The sequence below is a fragment of the Schistocerca nitens genome, chromosome 1, assembly GCF_023898315.1.
Source record: "Schistocerca nitens isolate TAMUIC-IGC-003100 chromosome 1, iqSchNite1.1, whole genome shotgun sequence".
Lineage (NCBI taxonomy): Eukaryota > Metazoa > Arthropoda > Insecta > Orthoptera > Acrididae > Schistocerca > Schistocerca nitens.
In genome coordinates, this window is record NC_064614.1 from 619,608,860 (window position 1) to 619,626,998 (window position 18,139).

Here is an 18,139-nt window from a genome sequence, read left to right on the forward strand (position 1 = left end):
TCACTGGTTACCAAGAAGCCTAAAACAAAACATATGCCTGTCTTATGGAATGATACACAGTAAATCAATTTGACGATGGAGGCTGAAACCTCCGAGAAGCATAGTGAAAATAAAAACATCGTGACTGACGGAACTACGTGCTAAATTTCAGTATAACAGAAGGAACTTGGAAAAACTATTTCAAATGTGCCTACATACTGCTTTTCAGGGTACTAGTTTTTGTGATAGCAAATAGACAGTCAGAAGGCGTGGTACAACGGACAGAGCCTGGCGCGAGAACTCGAGTTGGCGGAGTTCGTACCACAGTAGTCGATTCTGGTAGGCTTGCCTATCAATTTTCGCACATTTCTGCCTCATTTTTATTAAAAGTTCGATCGCAAATGTTGACGTTTTATCACTCATTTTCAAGAGCTTCCGAATGCTGTTAAAAAAGTGCGTCATCGCAATTTTAACTTTTTTCTGTATTTCGGTGGATACAAGAGTTAAGAGTGGTCTGAAAAACAAAATAGTGGAAATAAGAAAGATATAGTAATTGATAAGGAAGAATTAAAAGTAATTGTTGACGCCAGTGATGTAAACCTCTGGGTGCCCAAAGAATCAAAATAAATGTTGACATAGAATTGGATCCCCCTGTCGCAAGAGTCACTAGTACAATTAAGAAGCTTATTTTACATTTGAACCACAGTGTAACGGAAGTAATGCATGGAAACTTCGTAAAGACTACATTCGTGGCAGAATTGCTGTTTTGATGCAAAGAAGAGGCTTCGTTGATGCTAGGAGCACAAGAAGTAGCCTCCCGACGAATGTAAATGTACAGATTTTTAAAAATGTATTCCACCAATCTTCGAAGCATTGTGGAGATAGTCTCGAGAGACAGATTGAGGACAGAAATCCGAGTCCGGAAACGTCACCCAAAGAGTTACTTACATAGCGTCGACGTTAGAGGGGAAAATCTACCGCTAGGTCATGTCTTCGGCAAAAAATATGAGTTGTAACACTGAAGACTTCATGCCGAACTCATTGCAATGGCCCTGACAATGTTCATTAGGGCAGGTTGCGTCCGTCCCCGGTAGCTGAGTGGTCAGCGCGACAATCCTAAGGGCCCGGGTTCGATCCCCGGCTGGGCCGGAGATTTTCTCCGCTCAGGGACTGGGTGTTTGGTTGTCCTACTCATCATCATTTCATCCCCATCGACGCGCAAGTCGCCGAAGTGGCGTCAAATCGAAAGACTTGCACCCGGCGAAAGGTCTACCTGACGGGAGGCCCTAGTCACACGACCCAAAAAAAAAAGTCAGATTGCGTCTGACGCATCGGCAGCCATCACGAAAATACTACAGAGACTGCTACGCGCAGTGATGGCAGAGACGTCAGCGTTACAACTCATTCACCGCCGAAGGGGTGGCCTATTTATGTGCGCTTTTCCACCCTAATTAGGTGCATCTCTACGTGGTATCATTTGACGAAAACATTTTTTATTTCCTCAACAGGGGTGAAAGTCTTTCGTGAGTTTATTGTTTAGTGAGCCACACCCACCAACCGAGATTACCGAAGGAAAGTCACAATAGCAGAAGGTCGTAAACAATATTGACCTCGAAGAAAGTTATTTACATGACGCATAGCACACCAGAATCGGAAAGGAATGCACGACCAGTGATTTTGTCGACGATAAAGAGTCTGTGTGGCGCTGCAGAGCTGGGAGCGCGTAGTCAGAAGGGCGGGCGCGGCAGCGGCCTGTGGAGCGGCGGGGCGCCCGCGGCCGGCGGCTGCAGCACGTTGGGCGGCGGCGGCAGCGGCTGCAGCGGCGGCAGCCCCCGGCCGCGCACCTTCAGCGTGTGCTGCGGCAGCTGCGCCAGCGCCGCGGCCCGCGGGTGCTTCCGCGGTCGCTGCTGCTGCCGCCCCTCGCAGCCCACAGCCAGCGTGGCCGACGAGCGCGAGTCGATCTCCACCACGTCCTGCCCGCCCTCGGGGCACAGCTCGTTGTCCACCTCCCTGCAGGCAAAAGGGCCGCCACGCCTTATCGGTGATTTGGCTGGAATGCAGGATCTCATCGTTCGAGATTGTATCGTCAACATGCAAGAGCTGGAATAAGGGCTGAAACAATACCCATCATTGCACATGATGAACCATTATTGCATAAACTAACCAAAATACACTACTGGCCATTAAAATTGCTACACCAAGAAGAAATGCAGATGATAAACGGGTATTCATTGGACAAATATATTGTACTAGAACTGACATGTGATTACATTTTCAAGCAATTTGGGTGCATAGATCCTGAGAAATCAGTACCCAGAACAACCACCTCTGGCCGTAATAACGACCTTGATACGCATGGGCATTCAGTCCGAGCTTGGATGGCGTGTACAGGAACAGCTGCCCATGCAGCTTAAACACGATACCACAGTTCATCAAGAGTAGTGACTGGCGTATTGTGACGAGCCAGTTGCTCGGCCATCAATTGGTGAGAGATCTGGAGAATGTGCTGGCCAGGGCAGCAGTCGAATATTTTCTGTATCCAGAAAGGCCCGTACAGGACCTGCAACATGCGGTCGTGCATTATCCTGCTGAAATGTAGGGTTTCGCAATGATAGAATGAAGGGTAGAGCCCGGATGTAACGTCCACTGTTCAAAGTGCCGTCAATGCGAACAGGAGATGACCGAGACGTGTAACCAATGGCACTCCATACCATCATGCCGGTTGATACGCCAGTATGGCGGTGACGAATACACGCTTCCAATGTGCGTTCACCGCGATGTCGCCAAACACGTATGCGACCATCGTGATGCTGTAAACATAACCTGGATTCATCCGAAAAAATGACGTTTTGCCATACGTGCACCCAGGTTCGTCGTTGAGTACACCATCGTAAGCGCTCCTGTCTGTGATACAGCGTCAAGGGTAACCACAGCCATGGTCTCCGAGCTGATAGTCCATGCTGCTGCAAACGTCGTCGAACTGTTCGTGCAGATGGTTGTTGTCTTGCAAACGTCGCCATCTATTGACTCAGGGATCGAGACGTGGCTGCACGATCCGTTACAGCCATGCGAATAAGATGCCTGTCACCTCGACTGCTACTGATATGAGGCCGTTGGGATTCAGCACTGCGTTTCGTATTACCCTCCTGAACCCACCGACTCCATATTCTGCTAACAGTAATTGGATCTCGACCAACTCGAGCAGCAAAGTCGCGATACCATAAACCGCAATCGCGATAGGCTACAATCCGATCGTTATCAAAGTCGGAAACGCGATGGTACGCATTTCTCCTCCCAGCACGAGGCATCACAACAACGTTTCACCAGGCAACGCCGATCAACTGCTGTTGGTGTATGAGAAATCGGTTGGAAACTTTCCTCATGTCAGCACGTGGTAGGTGTCGCCACCGGCGCCAACCTTGTGTGAATGCTCTGAAAAGCTATTCATTTGCATATCACAGCATCTTCTTCCTGTCGGTTAAATATCGCGACTGTAACACGTCATCTTCGTGGAGATAGCTGACTCGCAGCAAAGGTTGGAGGGACTGCGACATACCGATCACGTGTCCATCAAATTGTACATCGCTTCTCGTACGGCCTCGTAGGCAGCGGTCGGCCAGTCAGACTGGGCATAAAGCCTGATCCGTGAGTGATGGTAGTGCATAAACGGAGGAGAACGTCAGATTCACCACGAAGAGTTAACCCCACCCTATAAAATATTAGACACCTCATCGAATGGGTGCACTTGTCGCGTTGGAGCACCATAGAAGGTTGTAATGTCACACTCCATCCCTGGCAGTGAAGTGTGTATGTGACATTTGGTGGTACGGAATCAGTGGAGTATGGAGACGTGACAGAATGACGGAAGGGAGTTATTATTTTTGCACATCGTGACTACACCATGCATGAAGATTCACAAATCATTCCTGTATCATCACGGACTGTCTAACGCAGGGATAGTAGAGAAATCGGCATGCGAGCAATATTCTTCCTCGCATGCCGTAGCTCTCGTCTGGCTGCACATTTCCACCACTCCCACACCACACCGTCTGAGCGTGAGGAAGGTGAAGAAGGAAACTGCAAAAGTGCCGCATTTAAAAGACAATACAGCCACACTGCACACAACTGTATTTCTTGTCAACAGCATACGAAGTGTGTTCAGCAAGTAATGCAACACATTTTTTTCTGAAAGCTGGCTGGTTTTATTCAGGACCAATAAACCACATTATTCCCCACTGTTTTGGCTACAAAACCCTACTTTTCAACACAGCCTCCGCTCAATGCGACAGCCTTACGCCACCTTACTGGGAGGGCATATATGTCCGCACGGTAAAACTCTACAGGCTAGCTTTAGAGCCACCGAATTGCTATATCAATAAATTCCCTACCAACTATGTACTGCTTGCCGTCAAATGCATTCTTCGTTGGGACAAACGAATGTAAGTCGAAAGGTGTGAGATCTGGGCTGTAGGGCGCCTGAAGAAGAACAGTCCAGTGAAGTTTTGTGAGCTCTTTTTGGATGTGGAGACTTGCACGAGGCCATACGTTCTAAGTGGAGAAGGAGAAATTCGTTTGGCTTTTTGTGGTGACAAACATGCTGAAGTCGTTTCTTCAATTTTCTGAGAGTAGCACAGTACGCTTATGAGCTTATCGTTTCACCATGAGGGAGGACATCAAAGCGAATAACCCCTTCAGAGTCCAGAAGACCGTTGCCATGCCTTTACCAGCCGAGGGTGCGGGTTTGAACTTCTTCTTCAGAGGAGAGGTGGTGTGACGACACTCCATGGATTGCACTTTTCTTTGCGGTTCGAAGTGATGAATCAACGTTTCGTCGCCTATGACGACATTCGACAAAACATTATCACTATCAGTCTTGTTGCTCACAAGCAATTTCGCACATATGGTCCTTTGTTGCTCTTTGTGGTCTTCTGTTAGGCGGGGAGAAACCCACTGGGCACACACCTTTGAGTACTCCAACTGATGGACAAAAGTGTCCTCACTAACGACAGAGACGTTCAGTTGTGCGACGAACTGTTTAATTGTGATCCGTCGATCATCTCGAATGAAAGCGTTCACATACTGCGACATTTCAGGAGCCACACATGTGCATTGTTGGCTTGCATAGGGCTTGCACGACCTTGTTGCAATGATGATAGACGCCTCGCCCAGCGACTCACCACGCTTTTCTTTGCTGCCAGGTCTCCGTCGATTTTCCGTAGCGCCAACTAGTATCTGCGATGCTCAGGTTTTCCGCCAAAAGAAAATGAATGACAGCTCCCTGTTTGGAATGCACTACTGTCGCAGAAGCCGTTCTGAAGGCCCCTTACAGCGCCACCACTTATCGGAACTTCATGAAACTACAGTAGCTGAAGCGAAAATATGGTCCGATGTCCCACAGAAAATTCCGCATTCTTTCAACCGAAAATGGCCGAGAAAAAAAAGTGGTGTATTAAGTATTGAACGCCCCTCGTAGATCACAACTAAAACAGGTTCTCAGGATTATTGAATTATTTTCGGCACGCTGAAGACATATTGTAATTTTTATCTGGTACAGAATGTAGGAGTACAGAAAGACACAGACAGTTCACAGATTTTCGCACGTGACCATGACTTATATGCTTTCATAATCGAAAAAAGCTGTTTTTGACACACATATGTTGATCGAAATATTGTATGACTTTTGCAACCTCATTTTCGAGACGTGGAATTCTTTCCAAAGACAGTTTTAATGTAAAATAATTTGACTTTTAACTGAAATCACGTTGCAGATCAATCATTTCCATCTGCACATGCACTTGGGCGCTTTGAACTGAAGCGGTAAATTGTCTTGAAAATAGCTCGAAATCAGATATAAGATTAGCTGAGTCCTCAAAACATTTAGAAAACTATCGTAATTCTTTCAAGACCACAATGTTTTCGTCAGACCTTGCCCTTTCTGTAGCACCATTGATCTTAGGGAAATGCCAAGCTGTTTTTTTTTTCAGAATTTTTACCTTCGACAAACCGATTTCCTAAAAATGCATCTCGATCAAATCAGAATTTTATTCCCCTTACTATTTTTTACAATGGGCAATGGACAGTCCACTTAAAAATCGAAATATGTAATCCAGTCAGGATGCTCTGATTTCCATTCACGCTCTCTTTTTCCGTTCATAAACTCAACAACAGCGGGTTTTAAATCGAAATATAGTTCCAGACATACCTCTTGCCTTAACTAGCGTACTTGGCTGTAATATATAAACTCTACTCACTCTTCGTTCTATTCCATCGAAAACTGTTGCAACTGACAGTGGGATGGGGCGTGCGACACCAGAAAATTTACTATTCATCCCACCAATTTCGTCATTTGTTCTACGTCTGCAAATTTAGCTCAATGTACTTTTTGATATACAGAATAGTGAATTCCTAGTATACATCGATGTAATTTTTTTTTCTCTTCCGTAGTCAACTAATTCTTTACTTTCTTTCTGCACTGCCGGCCGAAGTGGCCGTGCGGTTAAAGGCGCTGCAGTCTGGAACCGCAAGACCGCTACGGTCGCAGGTTCGAATCCTGCCTCGGGCATGGATGTTTGTGATGTCCTTAGGTTAGTTAGGTTTAACTAGTTCTAAGTTCTAGGGGACTAATGACCTCAGCAGTTGAGTCCCATAGTGCTCAGAGCCATTTGAACCATTTGAACCATCTTTCTGCACTGTTTTTTAATGTCGTTCAGTAGCAATTTATACTACTGCAAAGTAGATATTGAGCATTCTCACCCCTCTCTTCTGTCATTCCCATTAATTTTAAAGGCTTCTGACTACAGAATGCTAGACTGCCTCTTTTTGCACCGCAGCCACTGGAAAAATGAACTTCTTTTATACAATGCACGAATAGCGAAGGCTAAGCAAGGCTGACATCACGACCCTGCCGAATTGACGAAAGTCGTGCCGACCGAAAAATGATCCACGTGTCTGTAAGCAATAATGTGAGACTTGCAGTCATGCAACACGGCGAAGGAAAAGTGACCGGAAAAAGATACTAACCAACGAGTGTCGTGCACTGTCTATGACCATCACTTTCAAACGCGATAAGAACTGCTACTGTAAATGAAAACGGTGCCTTCTGTATCACTTTCCGAGTGAATATTGCAAAGGAGTCTGCAGAAAGTCGACATTCTGAGTCTGGAGCCTCGCAAAACGTCATTTCTTACAGCGACATATAGAATTCCACGTCTTCAGTAGGTCAACCAACACTGAAGCTGGAAATCAGCTAATTGAAGGCGTGTGGTATGGTATCACGAGTCGCAGTTGTTCCTCTCGAAGCGAGAGGTGCATTCAAGTTCTAAGGCCTCTGATTTATTTTCTCCCGACTGGAAAGAGATAGAAACATGCGCATTGTTTTAAAATGAGGCCGTGTTCATTGTCAATACGTCCCAGAGATGGCAGCACCGGACGGCAGATGGAATTTTACCGCCAGCGGCGAGAATGACAACTGTTTTAAATACTTAAAATGGCGACGTTTTCCTTACTTGAACAGCGTGCAATCATTCGTTTTCTGAATTTGCGTGGTATGAAACCAATTTAAATTCATCGACAGTTGAAGGAGACATGTGGTGATGGAGTTATGGATGTGTCGAAAGTGCGTTCGTGGGTGCGACAGTTTAATGAATGCAGAACATCGTGTGACAACAAACCGAAACAACCTCGGGCTCGCACAAGCCGGTCTGACGACATGATCGAGAAAGTGGAGAGAATTGTTTTGGGGATCGCCGAATGATTGTTGAACAGATCGCCTCCAGAGTTGGCATTTCTGTGGGTTCTGTGCACACAATCCTGCATGACAACCTGAAAATGCGAAAAGTGTCATCCAGGTGGGTGCCACGAATGCTGACGGACGACCACATGGCTGCCCGTATGGCATGTTGCCAAGCAATGTTGACGCGCAACGACAGCATGAATGGGACTTTCTTTTCGTCGGTTGTGACAATGGATGAGACGTGGATGCCATTTTTCAATCCAGAAACAAAGCGCCAGTCAGCTCAATGGAAGATTCACCGCCACCAAAAACATTTCGGGTAACCGCCAGTGCTGAAAAAATGATGGTGCCCATGTTCTGGGACAGCGAGGGCGTAATCCTTACCCATTGCGTACCAGAGGGCACTACGGTAACAGGTGCATCCTACGAAAATGTTTTGAAGAACAAATTCCGTCCTGCACTGCAACAAAAACGTCCGGGAAAGGCTGCGCATGTGCTGTTTCACCAAGACAACGCACCCGCACATCGAGCTAACGTTACGCAGCAGTTTCTTCGTGATAACAACTTTGAAGTGATTCCTCATGCTCCCTACTCACCTGACCTGGCTCCTAGTGACTTTTGGCTTTTTGCAACAATGAAAGACACTCTCTGTGGCCGCACATTCACCAGCCGTGCTGCTATTGCCTCAGCGATTTTCCAGTGGTCAAAACAGACTACTAAAGAAGCCTTCACCGCTGCCATGGAATCATGGCGTCAGCGTTGTGAAAAATGTGTACGTCTGCAGGGCGATTACGTCGAGAAGTAACGCCAGTTTAATCGATTTCGGGTGAGTAGTTAATTAGAAAAAAAATCAGAGGCTTTAGAACTTGAATGCACCTCGTATTTCAGGGATTTTCCGCGCCATGACGTGGGCCCCTTCATTCACGTTACCATGAACATGAACCAGGACGTTGATTTCAACACTGTCGGTTATCAATTGTTTCTCTTTTTTCCACATTTTTATAATAAGTATATTTCAGACACTCCCATCTTCCAAGAAGACAACAACCGTGTTCACAGGGCTGATTGCAAACGTTCATGGTTCGAAGAACACTCACGCATCCTGGTGGTAATGGTAAGTTCCTATGGACCAAACTGCTGAGGTCATCGGTCCCTAGGCTTACAACTACTTAATATAACTTCAGTTAACTTACGCTAAGGACAACACACACCCATTCCCAAGGGAGGACTCGAACCTCCGACAGGGGGAAGCCGCGCGATACATGAGAAGGCGCCCTAGACCGCGTGGCTAACCCGCAACCTGTCGCAATATTCGCTGGGAAAGGGATATAAACGCACCTGAATTAATGTACAGCAACAATTTATGTCTTGTTTCAAACCGATTGTTATCGGTAAGGCACGACATTCATCTCTGATCCCTGTCAGTTAGCATCTTTTTACGATCATTGTTCTTACGCTACGTGCGAGTGATTTATTGTTCGTAGTAGATAAGTTGTACAATCCACAGTGATTCACCAAGAAATTGTAAAATTTCATACACATTGTTGGTCACGTCCAAGTCGTAATGCAATAGGTCCTTTTTGCCATTCTGCCACTTCTCCACTTTTATCCATCTTACTGCGCTGATTCCGTACAACCAACTGGCACAGTCACAACAAGTCACTAACGTGACTTACGTCAGCGAGGGAGAATGACATGGCTGCACAGTGACAAGATATACACCATCTTTGTGGAGCTCCAGTGCGACCAGTATAACTACCCGTGACTATATATATACAGAGTAGTCCATTGATAGTGATCTGGCCAAATATCTCACGATCAATGGACCACCCTGAGTGAGTGTGTGTGTGTGTGTGTGTGTGTGTGTGTGTGTGTGTGTATGTATGTGTGTGTGTAGTATTTCATAATACGCATTTTATGATTGCTAATTCCTAAGACCAACAAGCGGAGGAACAGTTGCGTGGTTGCAAACATGGCTGTTATCTGACAGCCAGCTGCGTAAGTTGTTGATACTTTGTGTGACAATGGGCAATTCCAAGGTCGCTCTTCATATTCTTGTGTATCAAAGCAGGTAGCTGTCACGAAGTAAAATGTTTCTAGCGACATCTGTTGTTACATTATCATATGTAGCAAAACTCAAACAAAGTTGAAGATGACACTAAACGTCACCACTTTAGAAGGCAGGAAAAAGTGGGTTTAACCTCCTGTCGACGATAACACCATTAAAGACGGAGCACAAGCTCGCATATGACTTGGAGAAGCGAGGAGATTAGTCGTTTTCTGAGTCATATACGCTTTCGGCATCTAAACGAAAGCGCGATGTGACTTCTCTTCTGGTAGCCAAGCAACGCTCTGCCCCGCGAGCTGCCAGGTGGCACGTGCACCGTCTGGTGCGTCGGCTTAACGCCTCTCTAGATAGACTCGGCCTCAGCCTTTGCTTACCACCAGCAAGAGGAGGGCAGTCGAGCAGCTACGATTGGTGGTTGTGTGTTACCTGACGGCTGCAAACACCTGCCTGAACCGGGTCGTAATCTGAGCAGAAGTCAGGGTTGCCAAATTCATTTGGCTGGGAAACATGGCGTTCGAGTTGCAATACAGCTTTGGGTTCATCCTGCTTGTTGTTACCTGCAGAAACACGGGAAGAGTAGGGAAGCGTATGGTCTTGTTTGGTGAGCATCTTATTCTGTGCTGTAGGGTGCTTGTACTCTGTGCTTCAGGCGACCCGCTCGCTAAGACGTTTTTATTGGTAGTTACGTTCGTGAATTTGTTTTTACCTTACGCTTATGTGCGAGTGTGTCGCCTTTCCGCTTTGTGCATGGTGGATAATTTACGAAGATTATGACTTGTTCCTGTTCAGCGTTCAGACAAGGACTGTTTTCTCACCTTAATTCGGCCCACTGTGGTGTTTTGGTTCTGTTTGTACTTGCAAGCCTTCTATGAAATTATCAGTAGCACAGGTGATACTATTTACTAAGAATTTTATCCGTTTATGTTACAAATATTCTTGTCCTGATGGAACATTTTTGTAACGTTCGCATAATGTGGTGTCTTGTTCCTGGAATGTTTCGCTGCTTGTGTTCGTTTCCAGTTCATTGTCCATGAAGTATAATTGAAATTTTTTTGGTTGATAGTCATTTAGTGGCAATAGGGAATATACGTTGTGGAAATCTGCTACAGTACCATAAATGTAGTGGGAAATGCAGCTTACTCAGAGACTAGTGTTGCGCCAAAAGATATCATTTGAAAGCCTAACGCTGTACAGGTAATTTTTTAATCCAGTATAGGTGAGACGTTCAGTCAATGGAGGAAGCATCTGATCAAGTTTTACTTTACTGTTCCTATAGCATTGACCAGGAGGTTCTGTTGCAGACTTCTTGGCCCATATTGAACACACAGTGCATCCAGTTCTCCAAATGTAATAGATTCACGCAGTGAGTAATCTTTATGTGGCTCACAGTGAAAGCCTCCCATAGCTGTGATGAGAACTGCCTGCTTGTCTGACAGTCTTTCAGCGCTTGCAGTCGCTCCTCGCGCTGTTGTGCAATCTCTGAGGCTCTGGGTACAGTCACACTGTTTGACAGTCTCGGAGGCTCTGCTTGTGGAAGCAGCAGCGTGCAGCATACTCTTTCCTGGGCACTTTAGTGTCTGTGGTCGAGTTTACGTTTACAAGCAGTTGGACCTGGTCAAATTCATTACGTTACCTTCCTGTCATTTTCCTAGTCGTAGGTGGTGTAATATCACAATACTACAGGAGAAAGCTTATGGTATTACCTCACAATTATGTCCGTAGATGAGGTCTGTTGAGATGTCGGATAGGAGTCCTGGCTTTACCTCTTTCATGTATATGGCGTGATACTGTCATCTTCCTGGAGGAAGCGCCATATACAGCTGTAGCGCAAAATACACCAGTGGTGCAGGTAGTGGACTCCAACAGCAGACTCATTCAGGGTAATAAATCAGTTGTTTATTACTGTCCATGTAATCATGCTCTCTTGGGGGCATCATATGAGTGTGAAGTGAACAAGCTTGCAGCATGGTACAATCTTACACACAAGACGCATGGTGCCACATATGACAGTGTTGTGAATGCGTTAGCTTTGATGGCCGATAAAGCAGGCCACTACTATTTCCACACTACTGGTCTGTCATAGCAGGGCGACCTACATAGCAGGAGCTGGAAACAACATTCCTTCCCCCATCTCACCGCTCAGTATAGATTAGCACAGTTGTGAGAGAGTGAGGGTGGAGAAGAATAGTGAGAGAGGGAGACAATGTGGTGAACAGAGAAAGGGAGATGAGGTGATAGGCAGAGAGGGGGAGAAGGAGATGGACAGAGGGGCTGTGGAGGAGGATGAGATGGACAGAGACAGGGGCTGCCTTCGTGTTTGCAGCTGAAAAACCATTTGTTGCCCCTGGTGTCTAGGCTGCCCTGCAAACTAGGTTGATATGGCAGGCTGATACTATTCTCATAGACCCAGGCACAGCAACGTGTTTGACAGGGGGTGAAAGAACACATTTTTGTCTGATATTTCCAACCTATGGAGCTAGGATGCAATAAACTCCACAATGGTCATAAATGTGAAGTTTGCTGTTTTCTTTGCCAAATTTGGTTGGAATCGATCCATGGGTCTGGAAGCAGAGCTTAGACATATGATCAGCTGCTTTATATTTATACTAGCATTTTCCTTGTAGCTCACGCATGTTCTTGTTGGGCATGTATATTGCACACATTTCCTCCTCATTTCACACTTGATCCATCTCCTCCTCCTCTACTCATTTCCTCCCTCCCTATCTCTCCCTCCACTATCTATGTTCATACCCTTATCTCATTTCTGCCTATCTCCTTGCCCAGATCTCTACCCATCTCCTCTTCACCCCTGTCTCTGCCTTTCACCTCTCTGGCCATTTCTTCCTCATCTTCTCTGCCCATCTGTTCTCACCTTCCTCGCCATTCCCTCCTGCCCCCATCTCTCTGACCATCTCCTCCTACCACCTCCCTCTCTGCCTATATCCCCTTCTGTCCTGTCTCTGTCCATCTACTCTTCCTCCTCCATCTCTCTATTTCCATCGCCACTCCCTTCTCTCTCTGTCCATCTCATAATCTCACATCTTCCTGTTGATCTCCGCTTCATCCCTCTTTTTCTCTTCATCACTTCCTGCCCACTACCTCTGTTTATCTCCCACTAACTCCTCTAATTATCAGTGAGCTCCTGCCCTCCTCCTCCTCCTATTTGTTTCCTGCTGCCTCCCTCTCCCTACCCATCTCCATCTAACCTCTCTCCCACTCTCCTTATTTTCCACTTACCCTAAGTCCATCCGCTTTCCCCCTTATCCCTATCAAGCTCCTCCTCCCCCTCTCCCTAAAGATCTCTTCCTCCTTCCCTCTCCTTATCGATCTCCTCCTTCCCCTCTCTTTGTCGTCCAATCTGTATCCTCTCTGTCTGTCCCCTCTTGTCCTCTCTCTTGGTCTATCCTATCCTCCCTCTTCTCTCCCTACCCATCTTGCTCTTCTCGACTCCATCTGTCCAACCCCTCTTCTGTCTGACATAACCTTCACCAGGTATGACCATCAGCATGTGAGGCCTCTGCACAACAGGTCGATGAAACAGGCTCATACTACTCACATAACACAACTGTCATGCAGGGCAGCCTACATGTCAAAGTCTTGAAAATTGCCTTTTACCCATGACATTTCGGTGTCCATGCAAAGTAGAGCGATAAAGCCTGCCAATACTACCCCAAAATAACATGTGCGTTGTGTGTAGAGCATGCTATGTAGTGGGGGCTAAGGAATCTCTGCTCATTTACAGCTACAAGATTATGAGACTCATAGTGATGATACTTGCAAAGTATGCTTCTTGTACGCATAATTTGGTTAAAACCGAACAAGGGGTTTGGGAGGAGATTCTAGATAGTGGCAGGCAGGCGTGTTTCTATATCTGAAAGACGATATTTATTCAAATTTCCCGCCAGTCACATAAGAGCGGAGCTAGTAACGCCTCTATGAGGATACAAAGCAGACTTACTTTAAATATATGCTGTAACGGTCATGAGCGTTAGTTATCTTGAAGCTGGACATGGTGAGATGATATTAGTCAATAATGCCTTTAAGGCGACAAAGACGCCATCATTAATACCTCACTTAATTTCAACGAGGTCGTGTAATAGGACTATGAGAAGCTGGATGTTCCTTCTGCGATATTGTAGAAGCACTTGGCAGGAATCTAGCGACTGTACATGACTGCTAGCAGTGGTGGTCACAATGCAAAAGTTATGGTGTTATAAAACAGCAGACACAACAGGCTCCCTGTTTTTATCTCATCAACACACAAAGCGGAGTGTATCAATTCTATATCGATCATGTACCCACAGCCACTCGAAATCTGAATACTCAGTCAATGAAATACAAGAACTAGAAAACGTTTTAGATATTATAAATATACCACAACTTTAATTGGAAACCTAACTGCTTGGAATTTATGAAACTCCTTGTTTCAGCTACATTTATTGCAAATGATTATTGTTACAGCTGACTAATAAATAAAGGCACATCTCCATTCATCGATAAGTTATGGAGTTTTTTTAGGGGGAGGAGAAACTGAAGTTATAGAAATATTATTTTTAGAATACAAAATTGTGTTATAAGCATTATATGTTTTGTAATTCTAGAAGACCCCGAGGAAATCTGTTCAAAAACCTTGAACTTACACATCTGCTTCACAATATGCACAAATTCTTAAAGATGTCGTAGAGTTAAAATTTGTATGAAAAGGAGTCAAATACATAGACGCAGATATATTTAACAATCTGATAATGCTGTGAAGTTTAACAGTGAATTAAAGAACATGCTGTTTACTCACTCCTTCTACTCCATGGAAAAGTATCTTCAAAAGGAGTCTTAAAATTTATATTTTAGTTCTTATTGCGATTAATATTATAACTGTAAGGCAATAAAATTGCAGATTGTGGACATTTCACTTATTACACTTAAACAAACTGTACATTGTTGACTTTTTCAGCATTTCAGACGTGTCTCTCTCCTTGAGCCACGAAAAGCGATTATTGTAATTTATTAGCAGGAACCAGTTCACAAAGAAGGCTTGGTTGCGTTACTTGAACATTAAGCAATAATTATCAAGGACATGTTTTACTGAAAATTTCTCAGACGTCGAATTACCCATCATTTGTCTGGGTGTAAACAACAATGAAATGGGAGAGTATTGGAAATACCCTTCTACCGATCGACTAAGAAATTGTACTATACTATACTGCTCCTGTGTACAAAACGTCTTATTTAAATTGCGTGGAATTTGGACTTTAAAAACTACAAAGTCTTACATTTAAGGCTCTTGTTTGCTTGTCACCGATCAAAATATTGCAAGAATTCCATGTGTTTAGTACATCAAACAAATAGTAGGTGAGATTCTGGTAGTGTACACAAAGAGTGTAAGAGGGCAGTAACCGAGGGCTATATTCATCGGAAAACACGTAACATAGTGATCGAAAATCGTTAAAGAGGATTGTTACAAAGAACTGTCTGACTAGTGTAGTGCATGTGACAACAAAAGTCAAAACATAGGCTAAAGAATAGAAAAATTTCAGCCAATGAGGGCGTTCCGCGATTGCTTTTCTGTTACTATAAAAGCACGAAGGAGAATTTGTTGATCTGAATGGCAGTATAATCATCTCTGTTGTTCAGAATACCGATATGACATACTCATTACTCTCAGTGAGTACTAAATAGTACTAGAGGATAAGGTGCACGTCCTGGTACATAGGTCTTTCGTTAACAATGTTGTTATTTTCCTAGATTAGATGTAGATCCGACAATTACAGATTTCTGCTGTGATCTTCCGAAATCTTCAGATCTATAAATAAGGAAACAAAACCATGCAAAACTAAAAAACGTACAATAAAGTTATAGTAAGGAAGATTAATATTTCATACCATATGAAACCTTGTAGAAAAATAGGTTCATGCGATGAATTACTGCTTAACGTAACTTGAAGAACAGGTTGTTTAAATACATATAACATAATAAAATTCTAGTGATAAAACTGTATTGCACATGCACCTGCGATCGGAAAGGCATACATTAATGGACATTAATAAACATTTGAATATTCTGTATAGAGTCAGAAAGTATACATTTTCGGATGTCTTCTTAGAAAAACTACAAAGTGGCCACCTTTCTAAAACAAAAGCAGTTAAAGTACGTAGTAAGAGATGGAAGGGAAGAGGGGGAGGGGGGGGTGGGATATCTCACAGGCAATGTTACAAACATGACAGCAATTTTGGAAGGGACTCGTAATTTTTTAATGGGAAGGGGGCAAGGTTCATTTGAACATTACACCAGAAAAATAATGATGCCTCTCATTTGAGCATATCCTAATTGATTCTCGAGTTACGATTGATATTTCTTCCTTACCGTTCAAGCAAAACCTGATGGCGTTAACATAATAGAGAGTAGCACGTGTGCTATCACAACTTCAACCAACGAAGCCTAGACAGCCCGCTCATTGCCCACAGCGCGCCATATTCTGGGAAACTGTCTGTTGTAAATAAACAGAAATCTAGATGACCTAAAAGGGCTGCAGATGAATCAACATTATTCGCCGTTCTGCCAGCGCTCAGTAAGAGATCAGAGTCCAGAAATTGCCGCTTCTTGCAGGACAATGGGGTTAGCTATAAATCAATAATGAGGATGTTGTGCAAACGTAAAAGACATCCTTTAAAAATTTGAATGTTGAAACATCTCACCGAGGGCTAACCAGATCATTGGGTTCAGTCTGTAGAACTGGCGACACGCAAGCTGAAGAAAAACTATCACGTACTGTTTACAGATTTCTATGTGTACAGGGAGCCAAATAAACAGAATTACAGATATTGCTCAGAAGTAAACCTCCACTGGATGGATCCATCGATTGTAGTTTGCGCATCGGCATTGAAAGTTTGGACCAGAACATAATATTTCTCATTTGTTGAGACCTTCGTCATTAATAGTACAATAACAACTGTGAGTTCTGCAGTTGTTAGACGGAGATGTGCTGCCTTCGTTGCCGTCTGCAGGAGGGACATTTCCAACTTTCTTTCAGTACAACAGCGTTCTGTCTAATCATGATGCAGCTGTCCAGTCATATCTGGATATCCTGCTTCCGGAGATTAGTAGATTGTAGACAACCGGTAGAGAGACCTCCACTTTCCGCGGATTTAGGCCCTTAAATTTTTATCCTTGAGGACATGCGATGGAAAAATTGTATGCAGTGAAGAGCAGATATCTTGATATCTCAGGAAGCGAAGTGTTGATGTTCGTGCTCGCATCTTTGTAGATGTGCTGTTTAAAGTCTATGAGGAATGGGTGAAGAGGATAACAAGTTTACAACGTGCTGAAGAACACGGCGAGAACACCCTGTAGCCTTTAAGTGTTATCACCTGCATTTGTCGTGTTGTGTACAAAAAGCGATATAACTCGAGAATGAATAAGAAAGATGAAAGATACCATTGCTTTTTGTACGATTCTCTATTGGTTCCATAAGTTACACGACCCCATTTCGATTTGGAAATCATTAGTCGTATCCAAGAGGGCGTCTTTGTAAATGACCGCATTGTTGGTAACACAGAGTCGCAGCTCCCGCCCCCTTACCTCTGCTCCCACGCCTCCACCGAAAGTCTCATACTATTTGACTTCATAATTCTGTTTGTTCACCTGTTTTTGTTCTAGAATGTAGCTTGAATTCACGGAAATAGTATCGGCAGCAATTGAGAGATTGGTACCGAATAAATTAACAAACGACGAAGCTGATCCTCCATGGTACACAAAACGGGTCAGAACATTGTTGCAGAAACAACGAAACAAACACGCCAAATTTAAACAGACGCAAAATCCCGTAGATAGGTGATTTTGTACAGAAGCTTGAAATTTAGCGCGGACTTCAATGCGAGATGCTTGTAACAGTTTCCACAACGAAACTTTGTCTCGCAACCTGGCAGAAAAAAATGCAAAGAGATTGCGAGGTGTCAGGGCTAGCAGTGTATTTAACACTAAATTCTTCTAGAATCTTCATATGGAAATGATGCTCTAGCCCCCCCCCCCCCCCTCCCCTTTTTCTAACTCAGACTTCTGCTGTTGCATATGGATTAAGAAGAAACGCGAACTGACTGTAATCGACCCTGCAGGTGGAGTAGTAAAGAGTTTGACACCTGAAATAATTTAATATGGTAGAAATTAATTTGATAAAGTTTCATTAACATAGTGAGAAATGAAAGGGTTGCTTTACCGATCCACAGAATGAAAGTTCTGTCCAAAATAAACAATTTGATTTATTATGACTAAACTCAAAATAATAAACAAAACACATGAAACATTTACAATACGTCAAATTGGATACTCAAATAAATGCTGTGAAGGTGAAGTTGTCCATAAACTAG

At 44.2% G+C, this 18,139-nt stretch overlaps 1 protein-coding gene across 1 annotated transcript in view; it reads right to left on the bottom strand.

Moving 5' to 3' along the window:
• The window catches only part of LOC126263161 (pancreatic triacylglycerol lipase-like), a 268,537-nt gene continuing 250,398 nt past the window's right edge, over positions 1-18,139 (bottom strand). The window contains exons 11-12 of the mRNA XM_049960238.1: positions 1,879-1,989; positions 1-19 (exon numbers count right to left, since the gene is read on the bottom strand). Of these exons, the coding sequence (XP_049816195.1) occupies positions 1-19; positions 1,879-1,989 (130 nt within the window). The remainder of the gene's footprint in view (positions 20-1,878; positions 1,990-18,139) is intronic.